This window comes from Thunnus thynnus, chromosome 20, assembly GCF_963924715.1.
Source record: "Thunnus thynnus chromosome 20, fThuThy2.1, whole genome shotgun sequence".
In the NCBI taxonomy this organism is placed as follows: Eukaryota; Metazoa; Chordata; class Actinopteri; order Scombriformes; family Scombridae; genus Thunnus; species Thunnus thynnus.
Window position 1 is genome coordinate 9,541,836 of NC_089536.1, and position 18,760 is coordinate 9,560,595.

General features: G+C 41.6%; 1 protein-coding gene across 4 annotated transcripts in view; it reads left to right on the plus strand.

Moving 5' to 3' along the window:
* The window catches only part of usp54b (ubiquitin specific peptidase 54b), a 57,361-nt gene that overhangs the window by 1,740 nt on the left and 36,861 nt on the right, over positions 1–18,760 (plus strand). For 3 of the 4 annotated variants that reach the window (XR_010924824.1, XM_067576034.1, XM_067576035.1), the window contains exon 2: positions 10,398–11,003. Coding sequence is in view for 2 of the 4 variants with exons in the window: in XM_067576034.1 (XP_067432135.1) it covers positions 10,848–11,003 (156 nt within the window). In the remaining 2 variants the exon portion in view is untranslated. Of the gene's footprint in view, positions 1–10,397; positions 11,004–12,355; positions 12,483–18,760 lie in introns of those variants that run through there. The other variant, XM_067576036.1, reaches the window with a different exon arrangement.

Below are 18,760 nucleotides of genomic sequence, written 5' to 3' on the forward strand. Positions count from 1 at the left end.
GGCCCATATGAACACTGTGCCATTAACAGATCCTCTCTTAAAAAAGTGCTTTCACTCCTTCCTCTATGCAAAAAATGTATTCAAATGTTTATGTGAAGTTTTGAGTAAGAGTTACAGCCTTTTAAGTACTTTTTAAGTTACTATCGTCCACCGCAGCTCAACAGGGGGAAACACGAAGAGGAACTGTAGCTTCGGAAGACTTGTACTTGATTTGACTAATTCAGACTGCTGAAGCCTCAGATGCAACTCAAGCAGCAACTGTGGCTTGAGGTTGAAACCAATGTGGAGGTACGTTAAAGTTTAATATACCACCAACAGCTGCTAGATGCCGGCTCCAAAAAGTCCCTGGCTCCAATTGACTCCCATTCAAAAAGCGTCAACTTTTCTCTACAAAGTTATACAATACAAAGTTTTTTTCTAAGACTTATTATGGTCTCAGTTGCTAAATTCGGGCCCTCTAATAAGTGCGCTGGTGGTCATTTTGGAAATTATTGCTCCGTTAATAAGATTTGAAGGCTTATAGCAGCTTTCATGTTTGCCGTGTGGGCGTTGATTGACAGCTTTGATTGACAGTTCGCTCACCTGCTGCTCTCCCCGGCTCCGGGACTCACACTGAGTCTTGTTGCAATATTTCAGTAACCTGCCCTGTTAAGCCAAGTGTGTGCCGCTCGGTGTTTCCAGTAAGCTAACGTTCGCTTCAGTCTGAGGTAGGAGGGTGCGTTTCCAGGGGCAACCACGCCACACCACTTATCTGGAAGGTCCTGGTTCCAAACGGAAAAGATAGTGCCGACCACAAGCTGCAACTTTGGGCTTCAATGTAAACTAACGGGTGACCTCACACCTCGCTACATCCATCTTTATATACAGTCTATGCTTCAGATAAACTTTTGAATGCATTGAAAACACAATACAAATTGATTTTTAATAGCTAGTATGAACTGGAACTTATCCTTTAATGTGAGCAATGTGCATTTATTGAACTGTATGTGTGCACATGACTTCCGGGCAATAACCATTTTCTCTATTTTAGATTCAAAACATCAGATATTTAGTATGTTACGTCCTTACATACACTGTTGTTTTCATATTTTATAACCTGTCACACAATGGTATTCTTGTCACACAACCTTTTTGTGTGTACAAGGAGTAGAGATGTGCTGGAAGGTAAACTCACATAACCTTTACCTACAAAATAGTTTGTCCTCAGCCCCAGTCGGGTTGAACAAGCTGCCAAAAAAGCCTGGCTTCCCCCTTCCCTCTCAGTGGGATTTTACTTTGGGGGAGGGGGAGGGGGGAGGAGGGGAGGGGGGCCATTATTTAAATACTCAAACCAATCAGGACGATTTATGTGATGTCGTGCGTTTCTGTGGTGGACAATCGAGGCAACTTGACACGTGACATGAACATCCTCACAGCCGAGGAAGAATATCTCCGTCCTCAGGATTTGACTTGGCTTGGATAATCACTGTGGAGAATTTGAGTCTATTTTTAGTTTTTTTTTTTTTTTTTGCCAATTCTTTATGTGATTGTTTGGGTTTTACATGATAAAGAGCAATTTTAGAGTTACTTGTTGAAAGTAATATCCCTAGAATGAAAATAAACAGCCTCTGTCAACTCATCTCAAGGTCTTATTGACGCATTGCATGTATTTGCAGACAAACCGTCATGTGGTGGAACAGTTTAGAAGATAAACCCATTAAATTCACTTAAAATTTGACTCGAATTCACTTAATTGGTTTAATTCCTCAGAGTATTCCTTCCTTTTCTAGTCATGTGTGACGGATCCCGGCTTGTGTCTCGGTTTTTCCCAGGGCATTAATCTATTGTTGACATTTCAGTTAAAGTCTTTCTGCCTCAGTGGTCAGAGTTGGCTCCACATGTGTGGGATTATAAGAGGTTGAGGTATAAAGAAGAGCAGATTAAACGACAGCGGAGGATGAAGACGGAGGAGAGGGAAAGAAAGGCACGCTCATATGTCTGCTTTGACCTTTAACATCCGCTGAAGAGCTTTTTCTCTTTTCCTGTAACCGGTTCTCTTAGACATGTGGTTTGTTATTCAATCTGATGTCCCACGTATTCCTCCTCTCCTCTCCTCTCCTCTCCTCTCCTCTCCTCTGCTCTCCTCTCCTCTCCTCTCCTCTCCTCTCCTCTCTTCTCCTCTCTTCTTCCCTCTCTATTCCTTTGCCTTCCTCTCCTTCTTCCCACTCCCTGTCTCCTCTTTTGTCTTCTTTTCTCCTCTCCTCTCTTTTCTTTCCTCTTTTCTTTTTTCTCTCCTCTCCTCTTTTTCTTTCTGTAATTCCCTCCCTTTTCCCTTCCTTTTCTCTCCTTCTTCCCACTTCCTTGTGCTCCTCTTTTGTCTTCTTTTGTCTTCTCTTTTCTTCTCTCCTGCCTTCTTTTTATTTTCCTTTCCTCTCCTTCTTCCCCTACCCCTGATCTCCCACTTTCTTATTTTTTGTCTTCTTCTTTCTTTTCTTTTTCTTTCCTCTCCTCCTTTTCTTTCCTTTCCTTTCTTCTCCTCTTTTTCTTTCTGTAATTCCCTCCATTTTCTTTTCCTTTCCTCTCCCTCTTCCCACATCCTTGTTCTCCTCTTTTGTCTTCTTTTCTCTTCTCCTTTCCTTTCCTCTCCTCCTTTCTCCTCTCCTCTCATCCTTTCTTCTTTCCTGTCCTCTTTTTCTTTCCTCTCTTCCTCTCTTTCCTTTCCTTTCCTTTCCTTGCCTTGCCTTTTCTCTTCTCTCCACTCCTCTTTATCTTTCCTCTCTTCTCCCATTCCCTCTCCTCTCCTCTCCTCTCTTCTCCCCTCCCCTCCTCTCTCGTTCTTTTCATCTCCTGCATGCCCTGTTTCCCCCCCGTCTCCTCTCCGTCTCTGACCTGAACTGTAAAAACCTCGCATGATTCTCAGCATACATTGTAAATAAGGATGGTTATGTAACAGTCTAAATATTAAGCAAATACTCTCACACCTCTTTATATTTCCTACTAATAGGATTTGATGTGCACATGTGCCACGGTGATAATGGGTTGCATCTAGGTTATAGCGTGCATGTATGTGTGTGTGTGAGTGTGTGTGAGTGTGCGTGCATGTGTGTTCTCACATGTATACTTTAATGTTACACAGTCTGAGCAGGGAAATGACCTTGAAGGTTGCAAAAAAAAAAAATTGTCAGTCTTGGCAACATGCGCACACATGCTGCTGCACGTGTGCCTACTGTATGTTCACACACACACACATACACACATGAAACACACACACATACAGTATAACTTGAGATTGTAAGTGGGAAACGGAGGGAGAAAGAGAAGCACAGAGGGGAAGATGAACTCTGGGCTCTCCCTATTGTCAACTAGAGCTATTTGAAGTTACACATAACCCAGTTAGAGGGAAACCACTGTGTGTGTGTACGCGTGTGTGCGAGCACATGCATGTGAAATGAAGTTTTTCGGAAACGGAAAGGAAAGAGACAGAGATGAATGGGGGGAATAAATGGAGGGAATGAGAATGGAAAATAGAGGTCAGTGGCAGAAAGTGAGAGACAGAGAGCAGGAATGAAGTGAATGGGAAGGAGGGGAGGAAAGTGCAGCCGAGGAGAGAGAAGAGAAAGATCAAGACTTTTACAGGGATGTATAAATAATACTTCTAGTCTTCATGTTTGCTTTAGAGGGAGGGAGACGGTGTGAGGGACAGGCTATTGTCCTCGGGGACAGTATCAGCTCTTTGTTCAGCTTGCTTGACACTGGTGTCACTGTCACCGAGCCACACTGACCCACAGCAGAGAGAGAGAGAAAGAGAAAGACAGTGACAGTGAATTCAAATTCCAAAACAGTGTCATTAGTTTTATTTCCATCCAATTCTGAGACCAGTTTTGAATTTCAAAATGAATTCTCCTCAGTTGGGGAATAAATAGGATCATAAAATGGAGAACAAAGCAGCAACCAGTAGAGAAAAAAACCTAATGAGAAGTGGGCACGATGCTGATCCTTTGTATTACTGTAGATAATTTTGGAAACACAGTGTCTGAAGAGAAAAACAGAGAAATTTGTGACCTTTCCAGGTGATCATATTTTAAATGTTGGACATATACTACATGGCCAAAAGTATGTGGACATGCCTGCCCAAATACTTTTGTGTGCTTTTGGTCCAGGGTTGTTTTTTTGGCTAAATTCATTAGTTATAATCAAGGGAAATACTAATGCTACAACATTCAATGGTGATATTAATGATATATTAATAGTGGCTTTCAACAGTTTGGTGTATGTCCTTTCCTATTTCAACACAACAGTCCCCCCATGCAAAAAGAAAGCTCCATAAAGAAGTGGTTATGTTTGGAAGGCCTTGACTGGCCTGTGCAGATCCCTGACCTCAACCCCATCCAACATCTTTGGGATGACTAACATCAGTGTCTGACCTCCCTAATGTTGTTTTTGCTTACTGGGAGTGAATCCTTGCAGCCAGGTTCAAAAACCTTATGGAAAGTCTTCCAGAGGTGGCTTTTGTGGTTTTGGAATGAGATGGGTGTAACGTTCTAGTGTCTACATGCTTTGTTTGGATGTCCACATACTTTTTGCCGTTTAGTGTATTTCAGGACCTTGGTTCCTAACGTGGGGCTCAGAGCCTCCATGGTGCTGCAAGATAACTCTGAGGGAGTGGTGGGATTATTACTGAAATAGGAAACAAGAACATATTTTTGCTACACAAATTATCTTCATGTTTTCTTTAAACTTTGTTTTTATTGTGAAATACAGGATCATTTGACCTCTTCAGGCCTCTAAAAACTATTTAAACACTGATAGACCCTTGACACGGGGTCATGAGCACTTTAAAGGGTCACAAGCCAAAAAGTCTGATTTAGACAAATGTTGGTACCTCAAAAACTTTAACATGACTTAACTTAAAAACATTAACATAATTCAGCATGAAACCCTTCACTTGATGTAGAGGAGGTGCTTCCTAAATCTTTTTGAAAATACAGACCACAGTGAAACAGCCTCACGGTAAAACCAACATCAACGAAAAATAAAATGACCTCAATTTTAAGAATTTATCACTAAAACATCCCCCATCAATGCTCACAGAGAAATAGAAAGAAAATTGTGAGAAATGAGTGAGAGAGTGAGGATGAGAAAGGTAGTAAACAACATGAAAAATAAGTAACGGGACTCAGATTAGGAGAGTAAAATGGGAAGAACGCTTGATCCCTGTTTCATATGTAGCGCCGTTCCTCTCCAATGTTGATCTGATGGAGCGACAGAATGATGGACGGATGTTTGTGCAGAATGTTTACATTCATTCAATGTGGATCAGAGAGGAAACGTCACAGTGCACCGTGGGATCAAACAGGCATCACGCCATCCTTCAGATTCTGTCCTCGGTTCAACTCCTGCAAACCTTTGAAGTTCTGCGTGTTGCTTGATGAGCTCAGAGAAAAGGAGAGACGGAAGAGTGAGTAAGGAGACGAGGGAGGGAGGGAGGAAAGCAGTCGGTGTGATAGTGACGGTGGAAATTAAAGATGGGATGAGAAATGGGACAGGGAACAGTGGGGAGGGGCAAGAAAGATAAAAAAAAATAGGCTGAGAAATGACAAAGAACCTGGTTCTGATTCTGATTCCTCAAAACAAATGTTTCTTTTCCTTTTTGTTTGTTATTTCTCAGCCTATATTTTTTTAATCTTCCTCTCCCCTTCCCACTGTTCCCTGTCCCATTTCTCATCCCATCTGTTTTCCTTCCTCCCTCCCTCGTCTCCTTACTCACTCCTCCGTCTCTCCTTTTCTCTGAGCTCATCAAGCGACACACACACACACAGAACTTCAGAGGTTTGCAGGAGTTGAACCGAGGACAGCATCTGAAGGATGGCATGATGCCTGTTGGATCCCCGGTGCACTGTGACGCACTGTGACACCGAGGAGGAAGAAAGAGTAACTGATGTAATAATATCTATGTAGTAATTGTCACCACCGAACCGGCGGCGAGATGAGTCGTAGAAGAAGTAGTCGAAATAGCGCAGGTGTAAAAGTAGCATCAGTATTTGCGACACTAGTAGTTGCAAGAGTTGCAGTATTAGTCGTAGCAGCAGTAGTGACAGTAGAGTGGCACCATGAAAACAGCTGTCTGTCCTCAATGCTCCCAGCTGTGCCCTCACTGGCTCCTATCGATCCACGAGTAATCATCTCCCGTCGTACTGACACACACATCCATTTAGATACAAACCGAAAAAGATCATTTTAACGTCCAAACCCATCCCTTTGAAGTTTGACTTAACGTACTTTACACCTAACCTATCTGAGTCTGAATCAATATGTTTCATTACGTCTTTTAAAACTTTTTTTCCACACCTTTTTGACATCCCATGTACTTTCTATATCTGCTTATTCCATCACAAATCCCATTGGTTCCTGTAGAAGACGTAAATCTTTAAAGAAGGGTCACAAATACATAGTTTCAATTTAAAATGTCATTTCCTTCAACAGCTGTAGTTTTTAGCAAATATTACTCAAACAGGAGTAACTTGTTCATTTGTTAGGGACTATTTTCAGTGGTGGATTAATACACATCTGGTGCTTTAGTGAGTATTTACAGCAACAGGACTGTGTTTGTGTAATTGAATCAAAGTAAACAATGTGTTTGTGTTAATGGTAATGATGGAGCATGTCACCAAGTGGCTCACTGACGTGTTTTTAGTCATTTCTGGGAAAACAATGGAGCTCTGTGGCACAGAGGAATAATATATGTCAGGCTTTGACTAAACAGAGAATACTTATTAGTAAGTTTTGGCCTTTTTATGGGAAGAAAAATATAGATTATCATCAGCCTTTAATTATTGTGTCAACTGTGGTCATTGTTGCAGTTTGCAGTGTCATTTCTATAAATAGCATAGTATTGTAAGGTATTTCTGCTATTTTGCTCCTTCCAGTTATATATGTGAATAAGTTGGTCACTCAGTGTATTAAACCACTACACTATTATATATTTTATACAGTATACGTCCTTATATTTCAGTCTAACCTGTCTGGCTACTTCAGTAACCTTAAGACCTTAATTTGAATATACAGTAATGTTCAGTGGGTTTGAACAATGCTGGTCTTCAGTGATGAACCTGCCAAATGTCTGTGGAGTTGGAAGAGGTTAAAAGGTCGGTTCATTCAAATAAAAAAGAAATCAGATTTCTTCACTTACTTCTAGTGATATCTAGCCATGTGGATAGTTTTGGCTCTGCTTACACTGGTTTTGAAATATCTGCCTCTGCCTGATACAATAAAGGTGAAGACACTTTCATTTGTTGTGCTCACAGCTGTGAAAGTGACATTTAAAAAAATCACCAGCAGTTTTTACAGGGACTATTTCTTCAGGAGAAAGTAGTTCCAATAAAAAACTTTTCTATCTATCTGTGGATTATCCAGAATAACAACAACATGACATTGTTTCTCAAATGTCATTTTTCAGCAGAAAACCTAGAGACAACTATAGCAAGACTAAATAAGACTTTTAAGAAGTATTTTTTTGTAAATTGGGTGTACTGACCCTTTAAATATAACCTAAACTGGCTCCTGATTGCACTCTTGATCCTAAATCCACATCCTAACCCTGGAAGAAGTCGGGACCTCACTCTTCACGCTCCAAGTCAAGCTAGGAATGATTTTCACAGGGTTAGATGAAGACACACACACACACACACACACACACACACACACGTACTGTGTCTGTGCCTGGATGTACAACCAGTGTCTTCACCTCAACATCACATGTGGAAAATGTCTTCCATGTGTGTTCGCTGTCTGGGCTGCGACCACAGGTCCTGGTTTCCTTATGCCTGCCAGCGCAGGGTCAGAGAGTTTGATTGACTTGTGCCTTGACTCAATCTGGCTTCCAGGAACTCTCCACCATCAATACACATCATCATCACTAGCCAGCCCCCTGTGTCTCTGTGTGTGTTTGTCTGCGTGTGTGTGTGTGTGTGTGTGTATGTGTGCTTTCTCAACCAGTGCGGCACAGTGTGTCTCTCAGTTAAATCACATGGTTCGGCTTTTCCCCCGCGTGCCTGCTGCTTGGCCTATTTCCATGGTAACTAGCCGAAGATGTAGACAGACACACACACACTCACACACACACACATATACACACACAGGCCACATAAATAGTGCTTGTGTGAGGGCTTGCCAGAGCGATCTCGGTTGTGTGTGGCTGTAGGGTGCAGTCAGAGAGAGGATGTGTGATCACACACTCCACACGGGCTCAGCGGGAGACACACACACACACACACACACACACACACACACACACACACACACACAATCACTCGCACTCGCACACACACACACACTGTATGCTGAGACAGAAGCTCAGGATGCTGTTCTGTAGAGGAAAAATGGCACACAGGGGCATGCCAGCCAAATCCCTTTATAAATCCTCTGGCAATTTGGATTTGTTTGTTTATGGATGAGTGTATCAAATGTGGATTTCTGCTTTTGTCATGTAGATGGATAGATGAATGGATGGATGGATAGACAGACAGATAGATAGATAGATAGATAGATAGATAGATAGATAGATAGAGAGATGGGATGTGCACTGACTTTGCAACGTTGCCATCTAACAGTTGCATAATGTTTCCGTCCATTTTCGCTCTGATGCATTTCGCTTGCCATCCTTGTCACGACGTCCCACCCTACCTCCATCCCACCCCCTCATCACCTCATCTCGCCACCCCAATCCCATGTGGCCATCGCCATAGCGACAACCCACGCTGCTTGCCTGCTCGCCGCAGCATCCCTGTGCCCTCTGGCCTTTCGCCAAAGGGGGGTGCTGTGCCGGCAACGCAGCCCGGCAACCAGGCGAGGGAGCTTTGCCAAAAGTAGGGAAGCTATAGGGGAAGGAAGAGAGGGAGAGTGGAGGGGGCACTGCGGATCTGTTCGCTACTGCCCTGTGGTGTTATGCAACTTCATGTACACACACCCACACACACATACTGTAGGGTGACAAACAGAAACACACACACACACACACACAGACTGCCTCTTTTTTCTCAGTCTCCCCCACACGCACTCACATTCAGAAGCTGTGCACACACAGTGATGCTTGAACCAGCATAAGCTCCAGATAATGTCCCTAAGTACTGACTATGAAATGACATAACAGATTTCACCAAGCGGTCCCTGTCTCATAATTCCACTGATGCAATGTTACCCCGACTAACACATGTTCATGTGATGATTTACACGATTCATGGTGCAAAAGCAATGAAATGATACGTTTAAATAAATTTTGGCCATTAGGGGGCAGAGGAACATCACAACAAGCTGACAAATACACAGCCACTACCTTAGCTTGTCATGGCTAATGTGTTACCAAACATTTGCCTGCTTAAATATCCAGCAGACACAGAACAACATTATCATTTATATGCAGTCATGTTTGTGTCCACTTGATAAATGTAAGACCAGATTCGTCCTCCTTTGAACTCTGGTTTGGTCTCCATAAACTCCTGAGAAAAATATCTGGCACTTCTGCTAGACGTTAAACTTTCTTAAGCTAGTCGGTAATTTTGTCTGTCTGCTGTTTGATGCTGGGCAGGTAGTGAGTTTATTAGAGGTTGCTTGCATAAATGAAAGTTGTTGAGAGACTGAACGATACAATAAATGTGTCATAAAACCAAAACAATTTGCTAAAAGGCTAGAAGGCTACATAATGCTGCAGATTTGGGTGTCATTTTGGAGCTACAACATAAGCCGCCCTTTCACACTACATATACAGCAAGACTTATTGATTAATGCAGGTTTATGTTGGTTTGCATCAAACCTTAAAGGCAATGTAAGGATATTTAAAATGTAACAATGTCCCTGTCTCCTACACACATTTGAAAATAAACCAAATTTTTGGGCTATGCTAGGTCAGTAGCACCTACAGTTAGGTAGCTAACACTATAGAGCTGAACCTGCCTGCTATCAACATTTTTTGCCCACTTAAGCCACCTTAAAATCTTCATCATTAATCAACCTAGCATTTAGAGTTTTTATTCAACAATTAACTGAACTCTCCACACACAGTCATGCAGTATAGACAGTTAGCGTTGTCTGCATTTAAAGAGTGACTTAACACCAGACTGACAAGCAGTGTTTTGCTGCCCTGAAAGTTTCAAGCTTGTTTCACATCTGACCATACCTGGCTGGTGGTGGTGGTTGGATGTGGTCAGTGTTGCACATGTAACCGCACCCAACAGTGATGTCATGGCGTCCTGGAGTACACCTGTACATCACTGCAGCAAGGTGAAAAGTGAAACCACTGGAGGTCAGCAAAAACTAGATTTTCAGGTGGTGCTCAGTTACTCTTTATTTAGTTTTTTTTAAGGTAGACCTGGCTAGCTGTTTTGTGTGAGGAGGCCTAACAGGTTGGTCTTTGTGTCTTTCAGGTGAAGTAAAAAGAGGAGAAGAGAGCATCGAAGGAGTCCCTGCATGGGAGCAGCTGTGCTGCCTAATCAACATCTGACAGAATCTGCCAAAGGACGCTTTGGACACACTCTCATGTCCTTAAACACAAACTGTTAAATCCAAGGAGCTAAAAAAAAGAAAAAACAAAAAAAGCCAACACTGGCTCCAGCAAGTGGACAGATTCTAAAGTGAAACACGGCTGGAGAAGGGGAGGGTTGTATGGGTGCCAAATTCCCATCCAAGACACACCGCATCTCCTCGATCTACCGCCGCCGCCTCCGTCCTCTTCCTCCCTCCATTTCCTCCTCCTCCTCCGCTTTTCTCTCATTCTCCTTCTTTCTCTCTCATGGGAGTGACATAGAGGCCGTCGCTTTGTCTGCTGCCCCACCCCTTCCCCGCCTTGCCGTGAAAACGGGGGCGTCCAGGTAGTGATGTCGTGGAAGAGGAACTACTTTGCATCGGGTGGCGGAGCAGTAGGCGGGGTGCAGGGGCTGGTGACCCCGAGAACCATGACCTCTATCGCACCCAGCAAAGGCCTGAGCAACGAGCCGGGACAGAACAGCTGCTTCCTCAACAGCGCTCTGCAGGTCAGTCGGAAAAACACGTACAAACACAAATTCAGGGTAGTCAGAAAGTATTCGGACAGCGACATGTTTTTCATGGAGTTTTTTAGGACCATGTGGCGGTTTTGACTGGCCAAGTCAGTCAGTTGACCTCAATCTACCGCCATGGGTCGACTATTTTCAGTTGACCAAATGAATTTTCACAAAAGTAGTTGAAAAAGTCAAATAGTTTTTGACATTTTTTAATTAGCAATTTTATTTCCTAGAAAAAATTTAAACAGCACAGTTTTTGGATCCAGTTTAGTGAATGCAGATGTTTTCTTTTACACTCACTGAAACCAGACTGAAAGCAAAAAAAAACCCCTCAAAACAATACAGAAGCAAAGATAGCTGCAGTGCAGGCCTGCAGAGCATCACAGAAAGTGTCTGCTCATGTATTTGTATCAGAGACTTCAGTTTTATGCTACTGTAACTTGTCCAATTACTTTTGATCCCCTAAATACAATTTCTACAGTGTTGATCTGTTGTGGATGTAAACACCCTCACATTAAAGCTGAAAATCTGCATTTTAATCTCATAGTCATTGTTTCATTTTTAAATCCGACGGAGCCAACACAGCGAAGAAATATGTCACTGTCCTAATACCTTTTGACTGCATTGTTAAAAATAGACAAAAACAGTTATTTACAAATAAAAATGCATGATTGGAGTGCTCTGCCAGAATTATTGCAGTGACAGAAGTTGTGTCTCTATTTCTGTTCATGCTTGCATACTGAGGATATTTAAAAAGTTGGATGATTTTGTCTTTCCAGTGTAGCATTTTGTGATTTGCGTTTTGTGCATTAGAGTATTACTCGCCGCTTACCATTAGCACATACTTTTAAGCAGCTCAGGATATGCTATATCTATATTATAGTGGTTTCCACGTCATGCACAATGCTGACACACACTTGCCTGCACCCACTGCTCACGTACCCCCTCTCACACTGCAGTAAAGTGATATTTAAGCGCGACAGGGATGAGATTAGCGCCATATTAACGGGTGTTTGCGTGTTTCGGTGGGTTTTGGCACTGCTGCCAGTCTGGCCTCAGTATGGACGTCCAGTCTGTGTGTGGAGATGCTTACACTGCGCTGCTACTGCTGCATCTCTCTCTCTCTCTTTACACACACACAATTACAATCTTCCCTCCTCCCAAGACTTCCAGCTGGCACAAACATACCTACACACACACACACACGCACACACACACACATAAATGCCTCTTGACTACTGGCTTGAAAGAGAGAGAGAGAGAGAGAAGGAGAGAGAGAGAGGGAAGAGGAGAGGAGAGGGAGGCTGGAGGAAGCTGAGGAGGAGGGGGTGATGGGGCAGAAGCCTAGGGAGAGTTGAAGAGAGCAGAGGGGAAGAAAGAGTGATGAGGAGTGTACAGTATGGAAAAAGTTAAGCGAAGAATAAAGGGGATGCTGCTGCGAGACACAATGGAATTAAAGAGTCAAATAAGGTAAGAGAGAGAGAGGAGGGAGAGATGAAAAGACACAGTGAAGGACATAAAGTTTATTTTTGAAATGAAGAAAATGCCTCAACAAAGGCATGTAAAGCAGCTTCAGCGGGGAGGGGGGAGAGAAGTGGGCCACTTCAAGGGCACACACACACACATGTACACACACATGCATAAACACACACACACACACACACACACAGAAGAGAGGATGTTTATCAGGATACAGATGAGTGAGGATAAACTGAGGGAATGTTAAACTATTTAGATGCTTGTCGGCTATTTTTCTGTGTATTTCTGTTTGTGTGTGTGTGTTCGTTTGTACACATGTTTGCTTATATAATTTCAATAGAATAACGCTTCCGAGTGTGTGTGTGTGTGTGTGTGTGTTGGCGTGTAGCTGGTGGCAAGTTTGAAGTAAAGAATAAGGGGTTCTGGTTTAGGACGGACTTGCTGTATTAGCAGTATGACTGCAACTAATTTTTAATTATTGATTAATTTGTTTTTACAATGTAAAAATGTTAAATGCTGAACATTTTCTCAGAGCACAAGATGACATCTTCAAATTGCTTGTTTTGTCCGAGTCCAAAACCTAAAGATATTTAATCGAATCCAACATTTAAGATGCTGAAACTAGTGAATGTTTTGCAATTTTCCACAAAAGATTCCCGATGATTAATCAATTATTAGAATAGTCGTAATAATCGTTGCAGCACTGCGGATCCAGGCTCTGCTTGTTTACTGTAATGTTTACTGTATAATGCAGTATGTGAAAGACTCTCTCCTGCTTCCTCGCCCCCAAGGACCCCTTGAGCAAGGCAGTTAACCTCCCGCTGCTCGGTGTCAGCAGCAGCAGCAACATCAGAAGCGGTGTGTGTAATTTAATGAGAGCGAAGGAAGGTGTAAAGTGTACATGCTCAGCAACTTTTCACTGCGTAAATAAAAGTGAAAAATAAATATCTAAAAGGAGTTTATACTGGCTTTGATGAAGCAGAAACACATGAGTTCACTTGTCAGGCCGTGCCGTGGCGTGTCGTGTGTGTGTGTGTGTGTGTGTGTGTGTGTGTGTGATGCAGCGGTACAGAAGAGAAACTTAAGAATATGGAAATAAGCAGTAATACGTAAGATTTATTGTAGACGTCCCATGTTTTCTGCAGTGTGCTGTTATCAAAAGCTAAATGTAACTGTAAGTTTAACAACAGTGTGCGTTCAAGTGTTTTAACCTCTAAAAAGGTTTTCAAATACTGATGAAGTTAAAGGACATTACTAATGATGCATCCTGAAACTGTGTTGGATTGCTTGCAGAGGGCTACAGTTTGTTATAAAGTCACTTACTGCACAGTATAGTAAGCTGAAATCATCATCATCAATCTTTATTTCAGTCTGCAGCACATAAAGAAAAATGTAAATGTTGTCAAACCGGAAAAACAACAAATCCTCTTAAATAAGACCACAAAGGTGTTGACTGAAGCCAAAGTTTATTATGCCTACCATCGTTCATTCACCAAGACACCAAGTACTTCATTCTATTCTCTACTTCATACTCATACAATTAAAGTAGAGCAGCATTAAAATAAAATACATCAATTAATAAGTGGAAACATCTTTAAACAGACTGTTTTACTTAACAATGTAATGTCTATAAACACCATATTCTTGTACTTTCTTCTAACATTTTCTTAAACACAATGATTGTTTTACACATTTTTTTATTCATCCTCAAGTTTGCTCCATAAATTCCTACATCTGTTGTTTTTTTTTCAAATTTGTTCTGGTGTTCCTGAACATACAACTTCCTTTAAGATCATATCGACTTTCTCTCATTTCAAGAAGTAAATATAACATGACGTTAGGCGCCACTGCGGTCGAATGAACAGTTTTTCTAGCCAAATACCTTTAAGTACTTTTGCTGATGGTGTGCATTAAAATTTCTGTTAGCAACACTTACATTAGAGGATACAGGACCATGTACTGCATAAATTGTTTTACACTTTCATTTGGCAGAATAGATCTTCCTAATTAATCCAAGCAACAGTGCAGGATTTAGTAAGAAGAACAATAAAACCGCCAGGGCAAACCCTGCAGTTGTAACGTTTCTGTTAGGTGCTGTTTGGACTCAGAGCAGGTAGGATTTAGATGATGTTTACTTGGTCTTGATTCATAGGTAGGGGTCAGCAACGGAAGGAGGAAAACAAATCCAAAGAAGGAGCAGGCAGGAAAACAAGAACAGAGGCTACATCCTATAGCTAACATATATGGGATGGATGAGCGTGAAGGTGGGCGTGAAGGTCAGGTGATGATGGGAGGCGGGAAACTCTGAGGACAAGTGCAAGGCGGGGGAGGAGTATGAGGAATGACAACTGAAGTAATGGCTGGCAGACAAATAATAAGGTAAAAGCTGGACAAAAATTACAACAGTAGCACACGATAAACAAAATGCACAAGAGACGCCATCATCAGGTCTGGTAATAAGAGACTAGAACAGGAGGAACTGGGGTCACGGACGGCAGAAATGAACTAACACGGCCACAGGGACGTGCAGAGGATGTTAGAGGGGCAGGGGCCCAAATTCATAAAAGGCGATTTTTGCAAATAATTAAATAAATATATTCCTGGAATGATTACTTTTGCAGCACTGTAATAGGGATATTAAAATGTATGTCATTAAAACAAACCCATGACTGAGGGTTGGTTCAAACGCTGCTATATGACAGTTAATTAATGATAAATGCAAAGAAATGAAGTGTATTTTCAGTAGCTTCTCCTCACATGTTAACCAGCCCAACTCTTACCTACTGTAGCCCTCTGACTGACATCCTCACTAGCAAAAGCTCAGCTTAATACTGCTGACAAAGATGCACTTCCTCTGGCTGCCTCTCTCACCTCCATATTCATCTCTTACCAACTCTCCATAGAAGGCATAATTGCTTCAGTAATAACAGGCAATAAGAAGATGCTGATATCGTATGGCTAAGATACTATTACTATGAGCCAACGAATTAGTTTAATATAATTCATATATCATTATCATAATACTGAGGCTTGGAAGACATCATGCATTTAAGCCACAATTCTAAAAAGCAGCACATAAGCTTTAGATAAGGCGTATTAGACACTGGACTATAAAAGATTTTAACAGTTAACTGTCCTTCATCCCTCCCTCCCTTCAAAAATACTGAAAAAAGTGCTTGAACTTACCTATTTGCCTTAATATATAATAACAATTAGTAAAAAGTTAACATTCAACATTCATGTAATGTAGCTGCATTCACTGTCCTTATACACACATTCACTTGTTGAGCAAAAATAACACATAAAATACAAAGAAAGGAAATATGTATGTTTACTGTACGTTAGGCGTTACTTTAATGTCTGACATTAACAACAAAAACACAATGGCAACTGCTGACTTTAGTTAATGCTGGTCAATTTGACGCTAGAAACTCAGATTAACTTAACTAACATTGAACGCACCTCACTGGCTGCTTGTTACAGAAGGAGGAAAACATCCTTAATTTCGTCGTATTTCTGAAGCGTATCATATTGTCGTTATCTTGTAGCTTGCGGAGGATAAAGATGCAAACATTTTCCACAACTTTATAACTAAACAATTTGGAGAAACGTGTTACGTGACAGTATCCGTACCCGCTTTGCATGGGATGTGCAATGACAATAATAATCCCCCTCCGAACGTTAGTTCCACGCTACTGAGTTCTGCAGTAAACCATTAACCCTAACATTATTAATATAAATTCTCTGTCAGCTACACTCAGAAACAAGACGAGGTACTGAGTATATTGTTGTGTCAAGCTGGATGTAGCAGGAATAACAGGAATTTATTTATTTATTTAGAAAAAACACCCCAGAAAAAAGGCACTTTCTCTCTAGGAGGCCAAACGGGCAGGTGCTGAAGCCCCCTTTGAGGTTTATCTGTGCACGTGCCTATTCAGCTGCAGTGTGAGGCAGGTAGTAGCAAAGCATAACGTGCAGTTTATATGTGTGAGAGTAAGAGTTTGTCAGATTATAAAGAGCCCGTAACGTCTTCGTTGTGCTGCTCTGCTGATGTGCACGACTTCAGTGATCTGCCAGAAACTGCAACACTTCACTGTGACAACAAAAGTGTTTCCCATCAAATGTCATTAATAACTGAAGCCGTGTCTCTAATTCTCTTCATTCTTGACTGGAAAGATGTTGTCTTTTTCATATTAATATGTATTTACTTACTGACTTACATACTTATTAATATGTATTGTACTTGTGTGCACAGATATCCTTTCCAATAGTACCTACTGTATTACAAATAATAGGTATAGTTTTATAATAACTAACCAGTTAATCTTTAATAATTTGTTAATGTTTTACAGATAGTAAGCCATAAATAAGAACTAAGTTAGACCTGTAGATCATATGCACCAAAATCTATTTATTTGCAATTAATTGACATTTATAGCTCCAGACCATTATGATAAAAAGCCACCAGTCACAACCCATAAATCCTTAATGATGTATGCATCATGGTGCCAAAATGATTTAAACTTAAAGAAACAAAAAAAAAAACATTTGTCAAGCTATTTACAACTACAAACCAGTCTTACAAATAAGCACACAACTGAATCTGTGTGTGCTCCGAGTTCTGGTATTTCTTGTAATTTAATATTGCACCCAACTTATATGAGCCTGTAAACAGCTGACTTCACCACATCGTCTCAGAGTCGCCTGTCACTCAAATCACAATGACGACCAGCAGCTGGAAAGATGATGACTTCCTAAAAACATGAGCTGATGAGGTCAGATAGATAGATAGATAGATAGATAGATAGATAGATAGATAGATAGATGGGTAGATGGATAGATAAATGGATAGATAGATGGATAGATGGATAGATAAATGGATAGATAGATGGATAGATGGATAGATGGATGAATGGATGGGCATGGAGAGAGTGTGCCCTCCTTGTGGCTGCTGCAGTGCTGTGCAGGGCGCCGATTCATCACGACCAAATAAACTACAGAGTGAGGAGGGGAAACAGAGAGGGGAGAAAGATAGAACGCGTACACTGGCGTCAGCATGCAGTCTGTCATCCTCCGCCCCCTCTTTCCTCCACCTATCACTCTCCTTAACACACACACACACACACACACACATACACACATACAGAGTGCAGACCTGCTGTATTGCTAAGGTTTCCATACATATTGGTTTTGTGTGTAAGTGTGTGTCTCTTGTACTGTACGTGCCTACTGTAACAGTGTGCGGTCCTTTGCATGTGTGCTGCGGTTCTCAGTCGAAGCCTAAGGGACAGTGTTGTGTCAATATTATCTTTCAGCATGGTGAATGAATGTACTGAGAGCTCTTTCCCCTAATTATGCACTAAGAGACAGAGAGAGAGAGAGAGAGAGAGAGAGAGAGAGAGAGGACACAGAGAGGTCTACCTCATGCAGCCCACTTAGTTTTTTATGTGTTCTTCCTCGTCGTATGCGTGCTGCTCGTTTTCTGTCTGTGCGTCCTTCCCGCAGAATCTCTCGCTCTCTTTTGTGGCTGAAAATATACAAAGTAGAAATCACACTGAGTGGGCGCTGTTGGGAAAAACAATTAGCTGAAAATGGCTGAAAGCCACACAGAGCTGCAGACTGTGGTGTTGATTCTCAGAAACCATCTCACATTACAGGAAGTCCTTTGATTCAGTGTTCATATAACAAACATTGCTTTTTTTCGCTTCTCTTAAAGCTACAGAAAATATGACCGAGAGTCAGAATTTTAGCTTCATAATTAGTTTTGTCACAAACTTCAGGATGTTTTTGTAGCAGTGTTTCTCTTACATGCAAATGAAATCAATCCAGAGCAGCTAAGAAGGCTCTACACATCAGCAACAGATCAATGTGGACGAGGTTGCCATGGCAATACCTGAACTGCGGTGCACAGTTTAAAGTTAGCAGATGAATCCCTCACTACAGCCATAAACTGTTTGTTTGAGCCAGTGAGGCTTTTAACCCCCTGAAGTGAAAGTATTAGAGCGTCTTTGTCACTTTCAACCCAACGTGAAACTAAATGGAAAGTTATTTTGAGCAGAAACAAACTGGTTTGTGTTTCGGCTCGCGCTGAGATGAAATGCAGCTTATTTGCTCTCGTGAGAAATGTTAAAAGAGGAGCAGAAAAGTTTAGTTGTTTGTTGACATAAATATCTGATATTTGCCATAAATTGTCCAGATTGTATGTCTAGATCAGCGGTTAAACTGTTGCACCCCATCATGATGACTTTACCTTTCAAATCTTCCCATCA